This window comes from Panulirus ornatus, chromosome 15 (assembly GCF_036320965.1).
Source record: "Panulirus ornatus isolate Po-2019 chromosome 15, ASM3632096v1, whole genome shotgun sequence".
NCBI classification, from domain to species: Eukaryota; Metazoa; Arthropoda; class Malacostraca; order Decapoda; family Palinuridae; genus Panulirus; species Panulirus ornatus.
Genome location: NC_092238.1, coordinates 30,717,075 through 30,733,905, shown reverse-complemented (window position 1 = coordinate 30,733,905; position 16,831 = coordinate 30,717,075). Strand labels below are relative to the sequence as shown.

Genomic DNA, 16,831 nt, shown 5'->3' with positions numbered 1-16,831 from the left:
CCCCTTCTCTGTTCCTTCTTTTGGAAAAAAAAAAAAAAAAAAAAAAAAAAAAAAAACGAGAGGGGAGGATTTCCAGCCCCCCGCTCCCTTCCCTTTTAGTCGCCTTCTACGACACGCAGGGAATACGTGGGAAGTATTCTTTCTCCCCTATCCCCAGGGATAATATATATATATATATATATATATATATATATATATATATATATATATATATATATATTTTTTGCTTTGTCGCTGTCTCCCGCGCTTGCGAGGCAGCGCAAGGAAACAGACGAAAAAAAGGGCCCAACCCACCCCCACACACACGCACATACATACGTCCACACACGCAAATATACACACCTACACAGCCCTCCACGGTTCACCCCAGACGCCCCACACGCCCCGATTCAATCCAACGACAGCACGTCAACCCCGGCACACCACATCGCTCCAATTCACTCCATTCCCCGCCCTCCCCCCACCCTCCCGCACGTTCAGGCCCCGATCACACAAAATCCCCCTCACTCCACCCTTCCACCTCCAATATATATATATATATATTCCTGTGAATGTAGGTTTGCGGCAGGGGTGTGTGATGTCTCCATGGTTGTTTAATTTGTTTATGGATGGGGTTGTTAGGGAGGTGAATGCAAGAGTTTTGGAAAGAGGGGCAAGTATGAAGTCTGTTGGGGATGAGAGAGCTTGGGAAGTGAGTCAGTTGTTGTTCGCTGATGATACAGCGCTGGTGGCTGATTCATGTGAGAAACTGCAGAAGCTGGTGACTGAGTTTGGTAAAGTGTGTGAAAGAAGAAAGTTAAGAGTAAATGTGAATAAGAGCAAGGTAATTAGGTACAGTAGGGTTGAGGGTCAAGTCAATTGGGAGGTAAGTTTGAATGGAGAAAAACTGGAGGAAGTAAAGTGTTTTAGATATCTGGGAGTGGATCTGGCAATGGATGGAACCATGGAAGCGGAAGTGGATCATAGGGTGGGGGAGGGGGCAAAAATCCTGGGAGCCTTGAAGAATGTGTGGAAGTCGAGAACATTATCTCGGAAAGCAAAAATGTGTATGTTTGAAGGAATAGTGGTTCCAACAATGTTGTATGGTTGCGAGGCGTGGGCTATGGATAGAGTTGTGCGCAGGAGGATGGATGTGCTGGAAATGAGATGTTTGAGGACAATGTGTGGTGTGAGGTGGTTTGATCGAGTAAGTAACGTAAGGGTAAGAGAGATGTGTGGAAATAAAAAGAGCGTGGTTGAGAGAGCAGAAGAGGGTGTTTTGAAATGGTTTGGGCACATGGAGAGAATGAGTGAGGAAAGATTGACCAAGAGGATATATGTGTCGAAGGTGGAGGGAACGAGGAGAAGTGGGAGACCAAATTGGAGGTGGAAAGATGGAGTGAAAAAGATTTTGTGTGATCGGGGCGTGAACATGCAGGAGGGTGAAAGGAGGGCAAGGAATAGAGTAAATTGGATCGATGTGGTATACTGGGGTTGACGTGCTGTCAGTGGATTGAATCAGGGCATGTGAAGCGTCTGGGGTAAACCATGGAAAGCAGTGTAGGTATGTATATTTGCGTGTGGACTTATGTATATACATGTGTATGGGGGTGGGTTGGGCCATTTCTTTCGTCTGTTTCCTTGCGCTACCTCGCAAACGCGGGAGACCGAAAAAAAAAAGAAAAAAAAATATATTGCAAGAAGTCACAGTGATGTGCGTGATCTAGTATATGCAAAAAACCACAGGAAAATGAAACAGGAAAAGTTCCAAGTGCTCTTTCCTGTAATGATCACATTGTCAGGGGAGATACAAGAAAGAGATAAAAGATGGAGAACAGTCAGTCTTGGCTATGTCTTTTCCTTGTAGGAACATTAGATTGTAGCCTTTGCAAACACTGCTCTAGACTTGCTCCCTGTCAGTGGTGCGTTATGTGTGAGGCACTAAAGGCTAAGCAGAAGCAATGGAGTTTACTAGTTGTGGAGACTCGCTGTGGACACCCCAGAATGGAACAGGTGTCAGAGGTATAGATATAGTAACATGAAATAAGTGTAAAACTGCAAAAGACATTTGATATGGTCCCTGTTGCTCCTGGTACAATCTTCAAGAAGAAAGTTTGTCATACGTGATAGATGTGTGCAAGAGCTAACAACACATTAAGAACACTTTCAGCTCTCCATCTCCAGTAAGAGGTAAAAATAGATCAAGTAAATCTTCAGATCTCCACTACAACTAAAGGGTCACTACACAAGAACACTTTCAGCTCTTCATCTCCACTAAGAGGTAAAAGTAGATCAAGAAAATCTTTAGATCTCTACTGCAACTAAAAGGTCACTACACACATCTTCAGGCCCCTCTCTACAACTAAGAGGTAACAGTAAATCAAGAACATCTCAAAGACCCCACTACAACTAAAAGGTCACTACACACATCTTCAGGCCCCTCTCTACAACTAAGAGGTAACAGTAAATCAAGAACATCTCTAAGGTCCCACTACAACTAAAAGGTAACTACATCAAGAACATCTTCAGGTGGTTTAATGTATAAATTCACCTCATGAACTATCTGTGAAGTGAGGACGACTATGACCATTAACCTGGACAGTGGGGTGGGGTCTCTTGATATCAAATCTAATTTTTTTCCTTCTGGTAACACTTATGTTCCCATCCTTCCCTTTGCTGATTAGGTCCTCGAAAGTTGTTGTTGGTGACTCATAACCATTGGGCAACCTGGCATAATTGAGTCTTACTGTGGTTTTTCTTGAATTCATTTCTTGATTTCGGTATACTGGGTCTTTTAAGTTTTGATTGGCGAGGTAGTGATCCACTGAATGCTGTCGTGTTATTGGGTCAAAGTTGTATGTATTACTGAGAGATGACTGGGCTTTCTGTTGACCATCTCTACTGTTGCTGTTTGGAGTGTAGTGCATCTTCTTGCGATGGCTGTGGTCAGCTTCCTGTAGATTTTGGGTAATCCTTGGAGGGCGCTGGTGGTCAAAGTAAAGCTCTCTGTAAGCGACACTTGGAGGGTAGTGATTAAGATCATAAACCCATTGCTTCGTATGTTGTGGCATCTTGTGGTATTGTGTTCGGTAGTATGAGTCTGGTGGTGCTCTTGGATGGATGTAGTCATGCTGAGGATTGAGGGATGGTCTTTTGCTATTAGTGCTTGTGCTAAAAGATCTTTGGGAGTTGGTTGGGGATGCTGCTCCATTTGTGTTGCGAGTGGAAGATGTTTTTAAGACAGAGGAGCTGGAAAGAAGTTCACGTGCTGTGTAAAAAGCACTAGTCAGGTCATGGACAGATATTTCAGGGCCTGGTTCTTTCAGATACCTTTCAGACTGCTCATCAGGGAGTAATCTGTATACTTTTTGCTGTACATTATGGTGGACTTGAGACTGTTGAGGAAATTGTTGCGATCTGCCGAAGGGGTTAGGGTGTGGGACATACCTTTGGGTAACCCGAGGTGGATAGAACTGGTTAGGAAGAGAATCACTCGGGTTCCTGAAACCAATTTCAAATGTGTCCTCCCTATGTTGTGCTTGGGGGTTGCTCCCTGGATTATTCTTTTGATTTTGGGAGTAGCTGTGTTCAGTCTTGGTCTGCTTCTGTTTCTGGGTATTTGCTGAATGTCTTCTTGAATTTGGGCTGCGTCTCAGTGGGTACTGAGTGCTTCTCAACGGTCTCTGATAGTTCTGTTGGAGGAAGTCTTTCCTTGAATTTGAGAGCTGGTAGTGGCTGATGGGCCTCATTGGGAAGATGTGCTGGACACGGTTCCACTTCTGTATCAGTGGCTGGGCAGTGGGCAATGTGCTGCTGGTACTGTTGTTCCCAGGCTGGTACAGGGAACTGTTGCTGACCATTCCACTATCACTGGCAACGAAGACTTGACCCACAAAACTTGTGTTGGCAGAGGTGGCATCACTGGCCCGTAAGACAGGGTGGTCCTTGGCAACCTGAAAAGGAACAGAGCATTTTTGAGAGATTTAAGCAAAATCTTCCCAATTAATCATTTTTGTACATTTTCCTCTCATTTCAAAACAAAAGAAGCTCTTAATTTTTGTGCTACTGTACCACTTCTGCTACTCTTTCTTCAAAACTGAGCTTTACCATTATTTTCTGGTACATACAATCATATCACAATTGTACAACAGTTTTTTGTTTCATTGTTTACATCAAATTAAAAGTTTTGATAATGTGTGTATGTATAATACCTATTTGTACAGTACATAAAGAGAGCATTACACTGATGGGGCCCCATCTCTTGAACTTTCTGTGCTGTGCAGGTAATAACCTATTTATACAGTACAGGAAGGGAGTTTAACATATGTGGGACCTCATCTCATGAACTTTCTCTAATGTCATATAGGATTTCGAACTTTTGTATACTATCAGCATTTACTGTTTCATTTCAATTTATTTCATTCATTCACTACTGTGATACCATAAAAATTACTCCATACATCTCTTCTAATATGTTTCTTGTTTTATTTCCCTGTTATGGTCTGTGGTTGTTCTATCTTTGCGTATTCAAAGACCTGTTCCCTGACCTCATCAGACTCGTTCAAAAAGCTTAAAAGTTGTGGTAAGTAAACCCTCAATGTTCTCTTTTCCAAGGTGCACATATCTAAGGCTTCTAACTTAACTCTCTTAAACCAGGTACCATCACTTTCCTTCGTAATTCTCTGTGCTTCTTTAGGTGCAGTGACGAAACTGAAGCATTTCTAGTTTTGGCCTACGGCAGAATATCAACACTTTGATGAATATTTCCTTATCCATGAGCTTGAATGCAGTTTTATTATTTGTGTGTGTGAGCTCTTACATGCAGAGATGAAGATCTATGAAAATGTGCCATGGAATATTGCTACAATATTCTTTCCTTTTTCCACTAAACAGATTCAAAACTCTAATCCTCTCCTTTTGTTTTAATTGCCTATGCAAAACAGTATGACCCTTAAGCACAACAGTACAAACTGAGGGCATGATAGTATTAACCAAAAGCGACAGTACGTCCCTTGAGCTTGACAGTATAACCTTTGAGGATGATGGTAAGACCCATCGGTGTGGTGGCCTCACTTCTGACCTGATTCTTAAGATTTATAATAAGATCAACACCATTATACCCAAGATTGTACGGTCATGCTTAGGAGAATAGTCTAGCTTTGCTATGGGTGCCATAGCTGCATTAGAAACTGTGACAGGAGAAACTGAGTTGATGAAGGTGCTCATGAGAGCCTGATGGGAACCTACATTCTCCCATGTCTGAGAAATGATGGTCTGGGCTTCGTGATGAACAGTTGCTTTCATTCTCATATTATGACAGACATTTCATGCTTTTACCAGCAACACCGCAATATACATATGTTTTTATTGTACTTAATCACCGTTTCTTGCATCAGTAAGACAGGACAAGGAAACAGACAAGGAATGGCCCAACCCACCCACATACACATGAATATACATAATATACATATATATTTATCATTATCATTAAAAAAGGGAGTGACTATGTTGTTGACTGGTTGGTGAGGATATTCAGTGTATGTATGGTTCATGGTGAAGTGCCTAAGGATTGGCAGAATGCATGCATAGTGCCATTGTAATAAGGAAAAGGGGATGAAGGTGAATGTTCAAATTACAGAGGTATAAGTTTGTTGAGTATTCCTAGGAAATTATATGGGAGGGTATTGATTAAGAGGGTCAAGGCATGTACAGAGCATCAGATTGGGAAAGAGCAGTGTGCTTTCAGAAGTGGTAGAGGATGTGTGGATCAGGTGTTCGCTTTGAAGAATGTTTGTGAGAAATACTTAGAAAAACAGATGGATTTGTATGTAGCATTTATGGATCCGGAGAAGGCATATGATAGAGTTGATAGAGACGCTCTGTGGAAGGTATGAAGAGTATATGGTGTGGGAGGTAAGTTGTTAGAAGCAGTGAAAACTTTTTATCGAGGATGTAAGGCATGTGTACAAACAGGAAGAGAGGAAAGTGATTGGTTCCCAGTGAATGTCGGTTTGCGGCAGGGGTGCGTGATGTCTCCATGGTTATTTAATTTGTTTATGGATGGGGTTGTGATGGAGGTGAATGGAAGAGTTTTGGAGAGAGGGGCAAGTATGCAGTCTGTTGTGGATGAAGGGGCTTGGGAAGTGAGTCAGTTGTTGTTCGCTGATGATACGGCACTGGTGGCTGATTCAGGTGAGAAACTGCATAAGTTGGTGACTGAGTTTGGTAGTGTGTGAAAGAAGAAAGCTTAGGGTAAATGTGAATAAGAGCAAGGTTATTAGGTTCAGTAGGGTTGAGAGACAAGTGAAGTGGGAGGTAAGTCTGAATGGAGATAAACGGGAGGAAGTGAAGTGTAGATATCTGGGAGTGGATTTGGCAGCGGATGGAACCATGGAAGTGGAACTGAGTCACAGTGGGGGAGTGGGCGAAGGTTCTGGGAGTGTTGAAGAATGTGTGGAAGGTGAGAACGTTATCTCGGAGAGCAAAAATGAGTATGTTTGAAGGAATAGTGGTTCCAACAATGTTATATGGTTGTGAGGCATGGGCTATAGATAGGGTTGTGTGGAGGAGGGTGGATGTGTAGGAAATGAGATGTCTGAGGACAATATGTGGTTTGTGGTGGTCTGATCAAGTAAGTAGTGAAAGGGTAAGATAGATGTGTGGTAATAAAAAGAGTGTGGTTGAGAGAGCAGAAGAGGGTGTTTTGAAATGGTTTGGTCACATGGAGAGAATGAGTGAGGAAAGATTGACAAAGAGGATATATGTGTCTGAGGGGGAGGGAACGAGGAGAAGTGGGAGACCAAATTGGAGGTGGAAAGATGAAGTGAAAAAGATTTTGAGTGATCGGGGCCTTAACATGCAGGAGGGTGAAAGGCGTGCAAGGAATAGAGTGAATTGGAATGATGTGGTATACCGAGGTCGATGTGCTGTCAATGGATTGAACCAGGGCATGTGAAGCGTCTAGGGTAAACCATGGAAAGTTTTGTGGGGCCTGGATGTAGAAAGGGAGCTGTGGTTTTGGTGCATTATACATGACAGCTAGAGACTGAGTGTGAACGAATGTGGCCTTTGTTGTCTTTTCCTAGCGCTACCTCGTGCACATGAGGGGGGAGGGGGTTGTTATTTCATGTGTGGCGGGGTGGCAATGGGAATGAATAAAGGCAGACAGTGTGAATTGTGTGCATGTGTATATATGTACATTGAGATGTATGGGTATGTATATTTGCGTGTGTGGACGTGTATGTACATGTGTATGTGGGTGGGTTGGGCCATTCTTTCATCTGTTTCCTTGCGCTACCTTGCAAATGTGGGAGACAGCGACAAAGACAAATAAAATAAAAATAAATAATATATATATATATATATATATATATATATACATTGAGATGTATGGGTATGTATATTTGCGTGTGTGGACGTGTATGTATGTACATGTGTATGTGGGTGGGTTGGGCCATTCTTTCATCTGTTTCCTTGCGCTACCTTGCAAATGTGGGAGACAGCGACAAAGACAAATCAAATAAAATAAATAAATAAATAATATATATATATATATATATATATATATATATATATATATATATATATATATATATATATATATATATATATATATATATATATTTTTTTTTTTTTTTTTTTTTTTATACTCTGTTAAAAATGAATCTGCTGCATATTGGTATTCTGTATTATCTTGCATTTTATGTCTCTGTTAGTTATATGTCTGATTATTTTTTCCATCTCTCCACAGTGGCTGGCTGTCTAAAGTGTCATTAAAGTCAAAGGAGATTACAAAGGTAACATGTGATGTTTAAACTGTAACATCTACATTATTTATAGGTAACTGCCATCCTTTACAGAATGGCTGATGAGGTTGCTTTGTTCACTTATTCTAGTATCTTTGTGACAAGAAATATAAATATAATTGTCTGCATGGTAATCATACTTGGTAAGACTTGTTTTAGATATGAATTTTGAGATCAGCTCTGCTTGTTAGTAGATGTTTCAGCTGGTCCACCCCACAAAATAGAAAAAAGTGAAACTTTATAAGCAGATTATATAGGAGATATAATGGAGAATAATTTATTATACCTTAAGATCAGGTGTTAGTTGAAGTGATATACTTGTAATTATTTTTGTTCTTAGCAGGAGTTATATCAGATGATTTTTAGTTGTAGAGCTTTCAAATGCAGTTACCTATCTTTAATATATTACTGAATATTGCTTGATGGCTTGTAATCAACAGATATTGTCTTGTGGTGAGCAGTGAGTTGGGACCAAAAACAATTTACTAAAAGTTGTAGAGGTTAGTGATCAGGGCCACATACAACATAGTCTTTTGTGAATTTTGTGAGTCTTTGTATTGCATTTAATGGATAACATGATTCTCAGTGAACTAAATCACTGATTCAGTTAATATGATTCCATATTATTTATAAAGTAAATGGCTTTTGTTTAATGTACGAAGTCAATAGGAAAATGACAAGCTAAGAGAGATAAGATTTGGCATTATGATAACATTAATACAAAGACGTTATGATTCTTGTACTGTAGACAAGAAATATGTAAAAAACTATAACTTAAGGGCAAAATTCTAAATTGAACAAACTTCTTTAAGAGTGCTTGTGAGGTGGATATGAGCACCAAAGTGTACACCTCTTTACTAGTGCTTCTGAGGTGGATATGAGCATCAAAATGAACAATCACTTGAAGTTGAACATAAGAATATCAAGTCTGATACAAGTTGCTAGCCAGAGAAACCACAGTAAGAAGGAAAATGTAAAGGAAGAGGGCGGGTGGAGAATAAGAGATGACATTTGTAGGAAGTAGTTTGATAAAAAATATTTTAAGAACAGATGAGACTCATGGCCAGGCAATAACCTTGGCAACCAGAAAGCATATCAGCTCAGACAAAGAAAGAGGTCAACGTGAAGTGTCAAGAATGTACCAAAGATTAGAGGGGCCCGTAAAATAGTCACCATTTGTAACCAGACCTAGCAACGGTTCCTTCAAACGATTCCACACATGTAATGGTAGCAAACCCGACGGCGGGGCAAACAGGAGAACATTCACAGCTTGTTCTAGACATTCACAGCTGGTTTCAGACATTCACAGCTGGTGTCAGGCATTCACAACTAGTTCCAAACATTCAAAGCCTGTTCCAATCATTCACTGCTGGTTCCAGACATTAACAGCTGGTTTCAGACACTTGCAGCTGGTTCTGGACTGTTACAATAGGTTCCAGACATTTCCAGCTGGTTCTGGACAATTGGTTCAAGACATTTGTAGAGGGTTTAGGACATTCTTAATTGGTTCCCATAATTCAAAAATGGTTTCCAATGTTGCTGTATTTCTGACAAGATGCCACAGCTGACTGACGTCTCATCATAAATATTACATTCAATATGGATTAAGAGCATATTTACTGATGACAAAATGGTTACATACCAGTTCAAGGAAGGGCGGTGAGGTGCCTGAGGGCATTTTATCAAACTGTTGTCCTTTGCCTGGCATCGTCAGAACCATCACAAGCAGCAGTAGCTGCTGCAGATGTAGTAATGGCAGACGAAGTAGACGACATGTGATACTGCAAAGAAGAGTATAGTTAAGCTCCTTAGATAAGAAGACATGTAGAAATATTGCTTGTTTGCAAGAGTAAAGTCACCAAGTTGGATATGAGTGTTTCCATTTGTTGACCTTCATTAAGGCCAAAATCAGGAGGAGACTCGGGGACCTTACACTGTAATGCGATCAAGATGATTGATTACCTGATGATAAAGTCAGGGGGTTGTAAACCAAATGAAATGTCTATGAAGGTAACAACACATCCTCCACGATCATTTCTGCTGCCTCAGCCTGTGGCACAGCACGTGAGGACTTGGACTGACTACTGTGAAGAGATACATACGATTTTATACTGATCCAGTAACCAACGGCACGAGAAAAAAAGGATGAATGGGGATAAGTTCTGATTTTTGTAAAGGAAGGAAGGAGGTTTAATTCATTATTTTTCTCTCTCAAGAGGAATTGAGATAAGAGTGAAACATTTCTCCCCAAAGTATGAGAACAATATTCATTGCAAGGAAGCATATAGTCTGAGTGAAGAGCGAGTTGTTCTAATGGAGAGGAAAAATGGAGTATACTCAGTGAGAGAAGATATGTATTTAGAATTCTGAAGTTTAAGAGATTTATTTTTTCCATGGGAGATCAACGAATATGATCTGTCAAGGAAGACTGTTGTGAGTGAGGGAAGTATAAATGAGTTGCTTAAAAGAGGGTTGAAAAGTCTTATCTGGAAAAAGATAGTTCATGCTTGAGTTTGTAAGGCGCTTAAGTTTATATAGTCATCACTTCTCTCATAGATATTGAACACGGGATGTGAAAGGTATGGTTACGGAGATAGTTGAAAGCTGATTAATGCAAAAACAGAATATTGAGAAACAGTGATTGCCTGTAAATTGGTCTGTGTAGATTATGTTTACAAAGATACTTATTAAAAAAAACCATGAAAATATAATGCAAGATATATACCTGCACATGGGGGCTATGACCACAGAGTAAAAGTGATCCAGTAAGTCAGAATATTAGGGAGGCCACTTTGAGGAAAATTAGCTAGAAAAACTTAAGCTTTGTCTAAAGGTTTTCATGATATAGAGGGCAACAGGCTCCTCAAACTTAGAATCAGTAGTGGTATAAAGTGGAATATATGAAAAGCAGATAAAGGGCTGGAATAAATTCTTCGGTATATTTCTTCAAAACTTCAGGAGGATTAACCCCCAGATCAATGGAGAGATGGCATTGCTTCTTCTTAAGACTGTGGCATTCAAGAGGTCAGGGCGTGTGAATGGAGAAATATGGCTAAAAATACGGCAAAATAATCATAATCAAGATCAGACACAATTTTGCTTACGGATTAAAGTTAATGGAAGTGTACTGTGCAACTCAAGAGAGTAATGACGTAGGTATCATGCAGTTATGTACGGCCAGGTGAGTCTTTAATGAACTTTTCATAATCATGCTGTCTTTTTAGTTCTGTGACCTGAATGTGAGAGGATGAATGATGGAGGAAAGGAAGGTGTTTTAGCAAGGAAAGAAGTGGAAAACATGGCTTCTTAGAGGAAAACCTGCTCAATTATGTTTCTGAGAGAGGTGGAAGTATAGCTGGTGGGATTTCAAAGTTTATAAGGAGACTTCATTTGGTCTCTTTATCGCCTTTTTGCTGGGGTGGGAAATGTTTAGGAATATCTGGTTGAAGGGGTTGGAGGGGGGTTAAAGACAGACTGAAGGGAATTAAAATAGACCCGTTGTACATACGAGGCTGCGCTCGGGTAATCTTACAGAAAGAGGAAGAGAAAGTTGGAGTGAACGATGAGTCTCTTGAAGTGTGAGATACTCGCTGTCGTGGACCGTGAAGTCAGTAAGAAGAAACACTTTCATACAACAGTTTGTAGATATGTGCAGTTTCGATGACTGGAACATGGAGGACTGGAGTCCTCAAAAGAGCAATAAGGAAAAAGAGGCAGTATGAATCAGTCCTGGCTGGGATATGATCAGTGGTTTGGGTTGGTTGGTGGGAGCAGCAAGACTCAAACGGGAATGAATGGGTTGGACTAAGAGAAGGATAGAGAAGGATGATACAGAAAGTGAAGAAAAACTAGGAGGGGTGAAGATGGGATTAGACGTGAAGAACTTAAGTTCACAATCAATGAGCAGGGATATTACTAACTATTTGATGGTTCGATGTTATTGGGGAAAGCCATAATTTTTTATTGCCCTCTCCAGTACATACCCAAATGTATCAGTATATATATATATATATATATATATATATATATATATATATATATATATATATATATATATATATATTATCCCTGGGGATAGGGGATTAAGAATACTTCCCATGTATTCCCTGCGTGTCGTAGCTCCCTTCCCTTTTAGTCGCCTTCTACGACACGCAGGGAATACGTGGGAAGTATTCTTTCTCTCCTATCCCCAGGGATATATATATATATATATATATATATATATATATATATATATATATATATATATATATATATATATATATATTTTTTTTTTTTTTTTTTTTTTTGCCGCTGTCTCCCGCGTTTGCGAGGTAGCGCAAGGAAACAGACGAAAGAAATGGCCCAACCCACCCCCATACACATGTATATACATACGTCCACACACGCAAATATACATACCTACACAGCTTTCCATGGTTTACTCCAGACGCTTCACATGCCCTGATTCAATCCACTGACAGCACGTCAACCCCGGTACACCACATCGATCCAATTCACTCTGTTCCTTGCCCTCCTTTCACCCTCCTGCATGTTCAGGCCCCGATCACACAAAATCTTTTTCACTCCATCTTTCCACCTCCAATTTGGTCTCCCACTTCTCCTCGTTTCTTCCACTTTTGACACATATATCCTCTTTGACAATCTTTCCTCACTCATTCTCTCCATGTGACCAAACCATTTCAATACACCCTCTTCTGCTCTCTCAACCACACTCTTTCTATTACCACACATCTCTCTTACCCTTTCATTACTTACTTGATCAAACCACCTCACACCACATCTCATTTCAAACACATCCACCCTCCTCTGCACAACCCTATCTATAGCCCACGCCTTGCAACCATATAAAATTGTTGGAACCACTATTCCTTCAAACATACCCATATTTGCTCTCTGAGATAACGTTCTGGTCTTCCACACATCCTTCAACGCTCCCCAGAACCTTTACTCCCTCCCCCACCCTGTGACTCAGTTCCGCTTCCATGGGTCCATCCGCTGCTAAATCCAGTCCCAGATATCAAAAACGCTTAACTTCCTCCAGTTTTTTTGTATTCAAACTTACCTCCCAAATGACTTGTCCCTCAACCCTACCGAACCTAATAACCTTGCTCTTATTCACATTTATTCTCAGCTTCTTCTTTCACACACTTTACCAAACTCAGTCACCAGCTTGTGCAGTTTCTCACCCGAATCAGCCACCAGCGCTGTTCCATCAGCGAACAATAAATGACTCACTTCCCAAGCCCTTTCATGCACAAAAGACTGCATACTTGCATGCATCCATAAACAAATTAAACAACCATGGAGATATCACACACCCCTGCCGCAAACCGACATTCACTGGGAACCAATCATTTTCCTCTCTTCCTACTCATACACATACCTTACATCCTTGATAAAAAGTTTTTACTGCTTCTTGCAACTTACCTCCCACACCCTATACTCTTAATACCTTCCAAAGAGCATCTCTATCAACAGTGTATCATATGCCTTCTCCAGATCCATAAATGCTACATACAAATCCACTTGTTTTTCTAAGTATTTCTCACATATATTCTTCAAAGCAAACACCTGATCCACACTTCTGAAAGCACAGTGCTCTTCCCCAGTCTGATGCTTTGAACATGCTTTCACCCTCTCAATCAATACCCTCCCATATAATTTCCCAGGAATACTAAATAAACTTATATCTCTGTAATTTGAACATATACCTCTGTAATTTGAACAATCACCTTTATTCCCTTTGCCTTTTTAATATGGCACTATGCATGCATTCCGCCAGTCCTCAGGCACTTCACCATGAACCATACATATATTGAATATCCTCACCAACCAGTCAACAACACATTCACCCCCTTTTTTGATAACTTTCACTGCAATACCATCCAAACCCGCCGCCTTGCCGGCTTTCATCTTCCACAGAGCTCTCACTACCTCTTCTCTGTTTACCAAACCATTCTTCCTGACCTTCTCACTTCGCACACCACCTCGAACAAAACACCCTATGTCTGCCACTCTATCATTAAACACATTCAACAAACCTTCCAAATACTCACTCCATCCCCTTCTCACTTCACCACTCCTTGTTATTACCTCCCCATTAGCCCCCTTCACCGATGTTCCCATTTGTTCTTTTGTCTTATGCACTTTATTTACCTCCTTCCAAAACATCTTTTTATCCTCCCTAAAATTTAATGATACTCTCTCACCCCAACTCTCATTTGCCCTCTTATCACCTCTTGCACCTTTTTCTTGACGTCCTGCCTCTTTCTTTTATACATCTCCCTGTCATTTGCACTGTTTTCCTGTAAAAATCATCCAAATTGACTCTTCTCTTTCACTAACAATCTTACTTCTTCATCCAGCCACTCACTACCCTTCCTAATGTGGCCACCTCCCACCTTTCTCTGCAACATGCATCTTTTCCGCAAGCCATCACTGCTTCCCTAAATACATCCCATTCCTCCTCCACTCCCCTTACGTCATTTGCTCTCACCTTTTGCCATTCTGCACTCAATCTCTCCTGGTACTTCCTCTTACAAGTCTCATTTCCAAGCTCACTTACTCTCACCACTCTCTTCACTTCAACATTCTCTCTTCTCTTCTGAAAACCTCTACAAATCTTCACCTTCGCCTCCACAAGAAAATGATCAGACATCCCTCCAGTTGCCCCTCTCAGCACATTAACATCCAAAAGTCTCTCTTTCATGCGCCTATCAGTTAACACATACTCCAATAACGCTCTCTGGTCATCTCTCGTACTTACATATGTATACTTATGTATATCTCTCTTGTTAAACCAGGTATTCCCAATCACCTGTCCTTTTTCAGCACAAATCTACAAGCTCTTCACCATTCCCATTTACAACACTGAACACCCCATGTAAACCTAATTATTCCCTCAACTGCCACATTACTCACCTTTGCATTCAAATCACCCATCACTATAACCCAGTCTCGTGCTTCAAAGCTGCTAACACACTCACTCAGCTGCTCCCAAAACTTTTACCTCATAATCTTTCCTCTCATGACCAGGTGCATAGGCACCAATAATCACCCATCTCTCTCTCTCAATCCACTTTCAGTTTTACCCATTTCAAACAAGAATTTACTTTCTTACACACTATCACATACTCCCACAACTCCTGTTTCAGTAGTAGTGCTACTCCTTCCTTTGCTCTTGTCCTCTCACCAACCCCTGACTTTCTTCCCAAGACATTTCCAAACCTCTCTTCCCCTTTACCCTTGAGCTTCGTTTCACTCAGAGCCAAAACATCCAGGTTCCTTTCCTCAAACATACTACCTATCTCTCCTTTTTTCTCATCTTGGTTACATCCTCACACATCCAGATACCCCAATTTGAGCCTTCGAGGAGGATGAGCATTCCCCGCATGACTCCTTCTCTTTACCCTTTAAGAAAGTCAAAATACAATGAGGGGAGGGTTTCTAGCCCCCCGCTCCCGTCCCCTACGACACGCGGGGAATGCGTGGGAAGTATTCTCTCTCCCCTATCCCCAGGGATATATATATATATATATATATATATATATATATATATATATATATATATATATATATATATATATATATATATATATTCAACAGGAAATCACGCTCAACGAAAATTATGCATTCGCGTGACCCATATTGCCTTGCACAATCACCAATTTGAGACAGAGACCGAAACGCACATACACACACACAAGTTAGAAACGCACACATGAACATTTGACTCACACACACACACACACCTTTCCTCTGTACAGTCCAACAACTGTCTATATCGTGCATATTTTCTCTACATTTCTACCCACCGTTTCCTTTTTGTTCAACTGTATTAATAATGTTAAACAAACAAAAACTCACTCAGGCAAACACTCAGATATAAAACACTTACCGATTCATGTAAACACACACACACACACACACACTTAGATATAAAACACCGATTCATGTAAACACACACACACACACACACACACACACACACACACACACTGTTATTCCCAGTAGGGTCACACATCGTAACTTTACAAGCGACGCTCTGAATACGACTCACACTTCCCTCCGCGCACTGCGTCAACGTCCGGTCACTCACCTCTGCATTTTTACCTCCTGCGTTCCTCCGACTTCGTCTGTGCACACCCTCGACCGCCTGTTGTTTACCTGCACACTCCAGAACCTCTGTTCGCAATCATCTTCACACAGCACGACTTCTCGAGGTATTAATACCTCGACGTACCGACCTCTCGGTGTCTTTTATAGGGGCTTTGATATCCACTTTGATATCTTCAGGAATCTTGATAAACAACCCTATATCTCGTTCGGACCAAGAGTCTCAAAACAGGAGTTTGTGTCTTCTTCGAGACGGAGAGTGTGTTTCCTCTCTGAGTTTGTAGAATTAAGCTTCGGTTTTAATAGATGACGCGACAATGACGAACTTTATAGGCACTTTTTTTTTTATTATAGGACTGCGATTGGCGAGAGGCGGTGCAGATGTCCTCACGTGCCAGTAACTCGTTACAGTAGCTGTATTGATATACAGAAGTTAACGGGACACTTTATGAGTGAGAGTTTATTTGCAAACGGTGTTGATAACACTTCTCTCCCATTAATGAGATACCGCTAGGCTGGGGGCGCGCCACGTACGTAGCTTTGAACTATCAAGAGACTGGTAAGGGAGTTACTGCGGGGTAGGAGGATGAGGAAGCGGCAGCGGCTGTTCCCTCACCACTAACACACTGACTGACTGGCTCGCTCCCCACGTCCACCGCTGACTGTGTGTGTATGTGTGTGTGTGTGTGTATGTATGTGGGGAGGGGGTGGATGGAGGTGGCAAAACGTCTGTGTAAGGAACGGTGGGTGGGTGGAGGGTGTCAACCAGTTTCCAGTTAATAGGAGAGACAGACGGTTTGTTCCAGTCATCATCCGCCTGCTCCATTGTAGAGCAATCCGACACGCTCCGCCCTGGGTCGCACCGTTGCTGGTGATAACTGGTAATAACGTTGAACTTGGCGTGATAATGAAGTTTACAGTACCTTACT

General features: G+C 41.1%; 1 protein-coding gene across 3 annotated transcripts in view; it reads right to left on the bottom strand.

Annotated features, from left to right (window-relative positions):
- Window positions 1-1,190: 1,190 nt before the first annotated feature.
- Window positions 1,191-16,831, bottom strand: part of LOC139753813 (uncharacterized) — a 167,410-nt gene continuing 151,769 nt past the window's right edge. For all 3 annotated transcript variants that reach the window (XM_071670707.1, XM_071670706.1, XM_071670708.1), the window contains 2 exons: window positions 9,427-9,565; window positions 1,191-3,932 (listed from right to left, as the gene is read on the bottom strand). In XM_071670707.1, coding sequence (XP_071526808.1) covers window positions 2,532-3,932; window positions 9,427-9,565 — 1,540 coding nt within the window. In that variant the 3' untranslated portion in view covers window positions 1,191-2,531. The remainder of the gene's footprint in view (window positions 3,933-9,426; window positions 9,566-16,831) is intronic.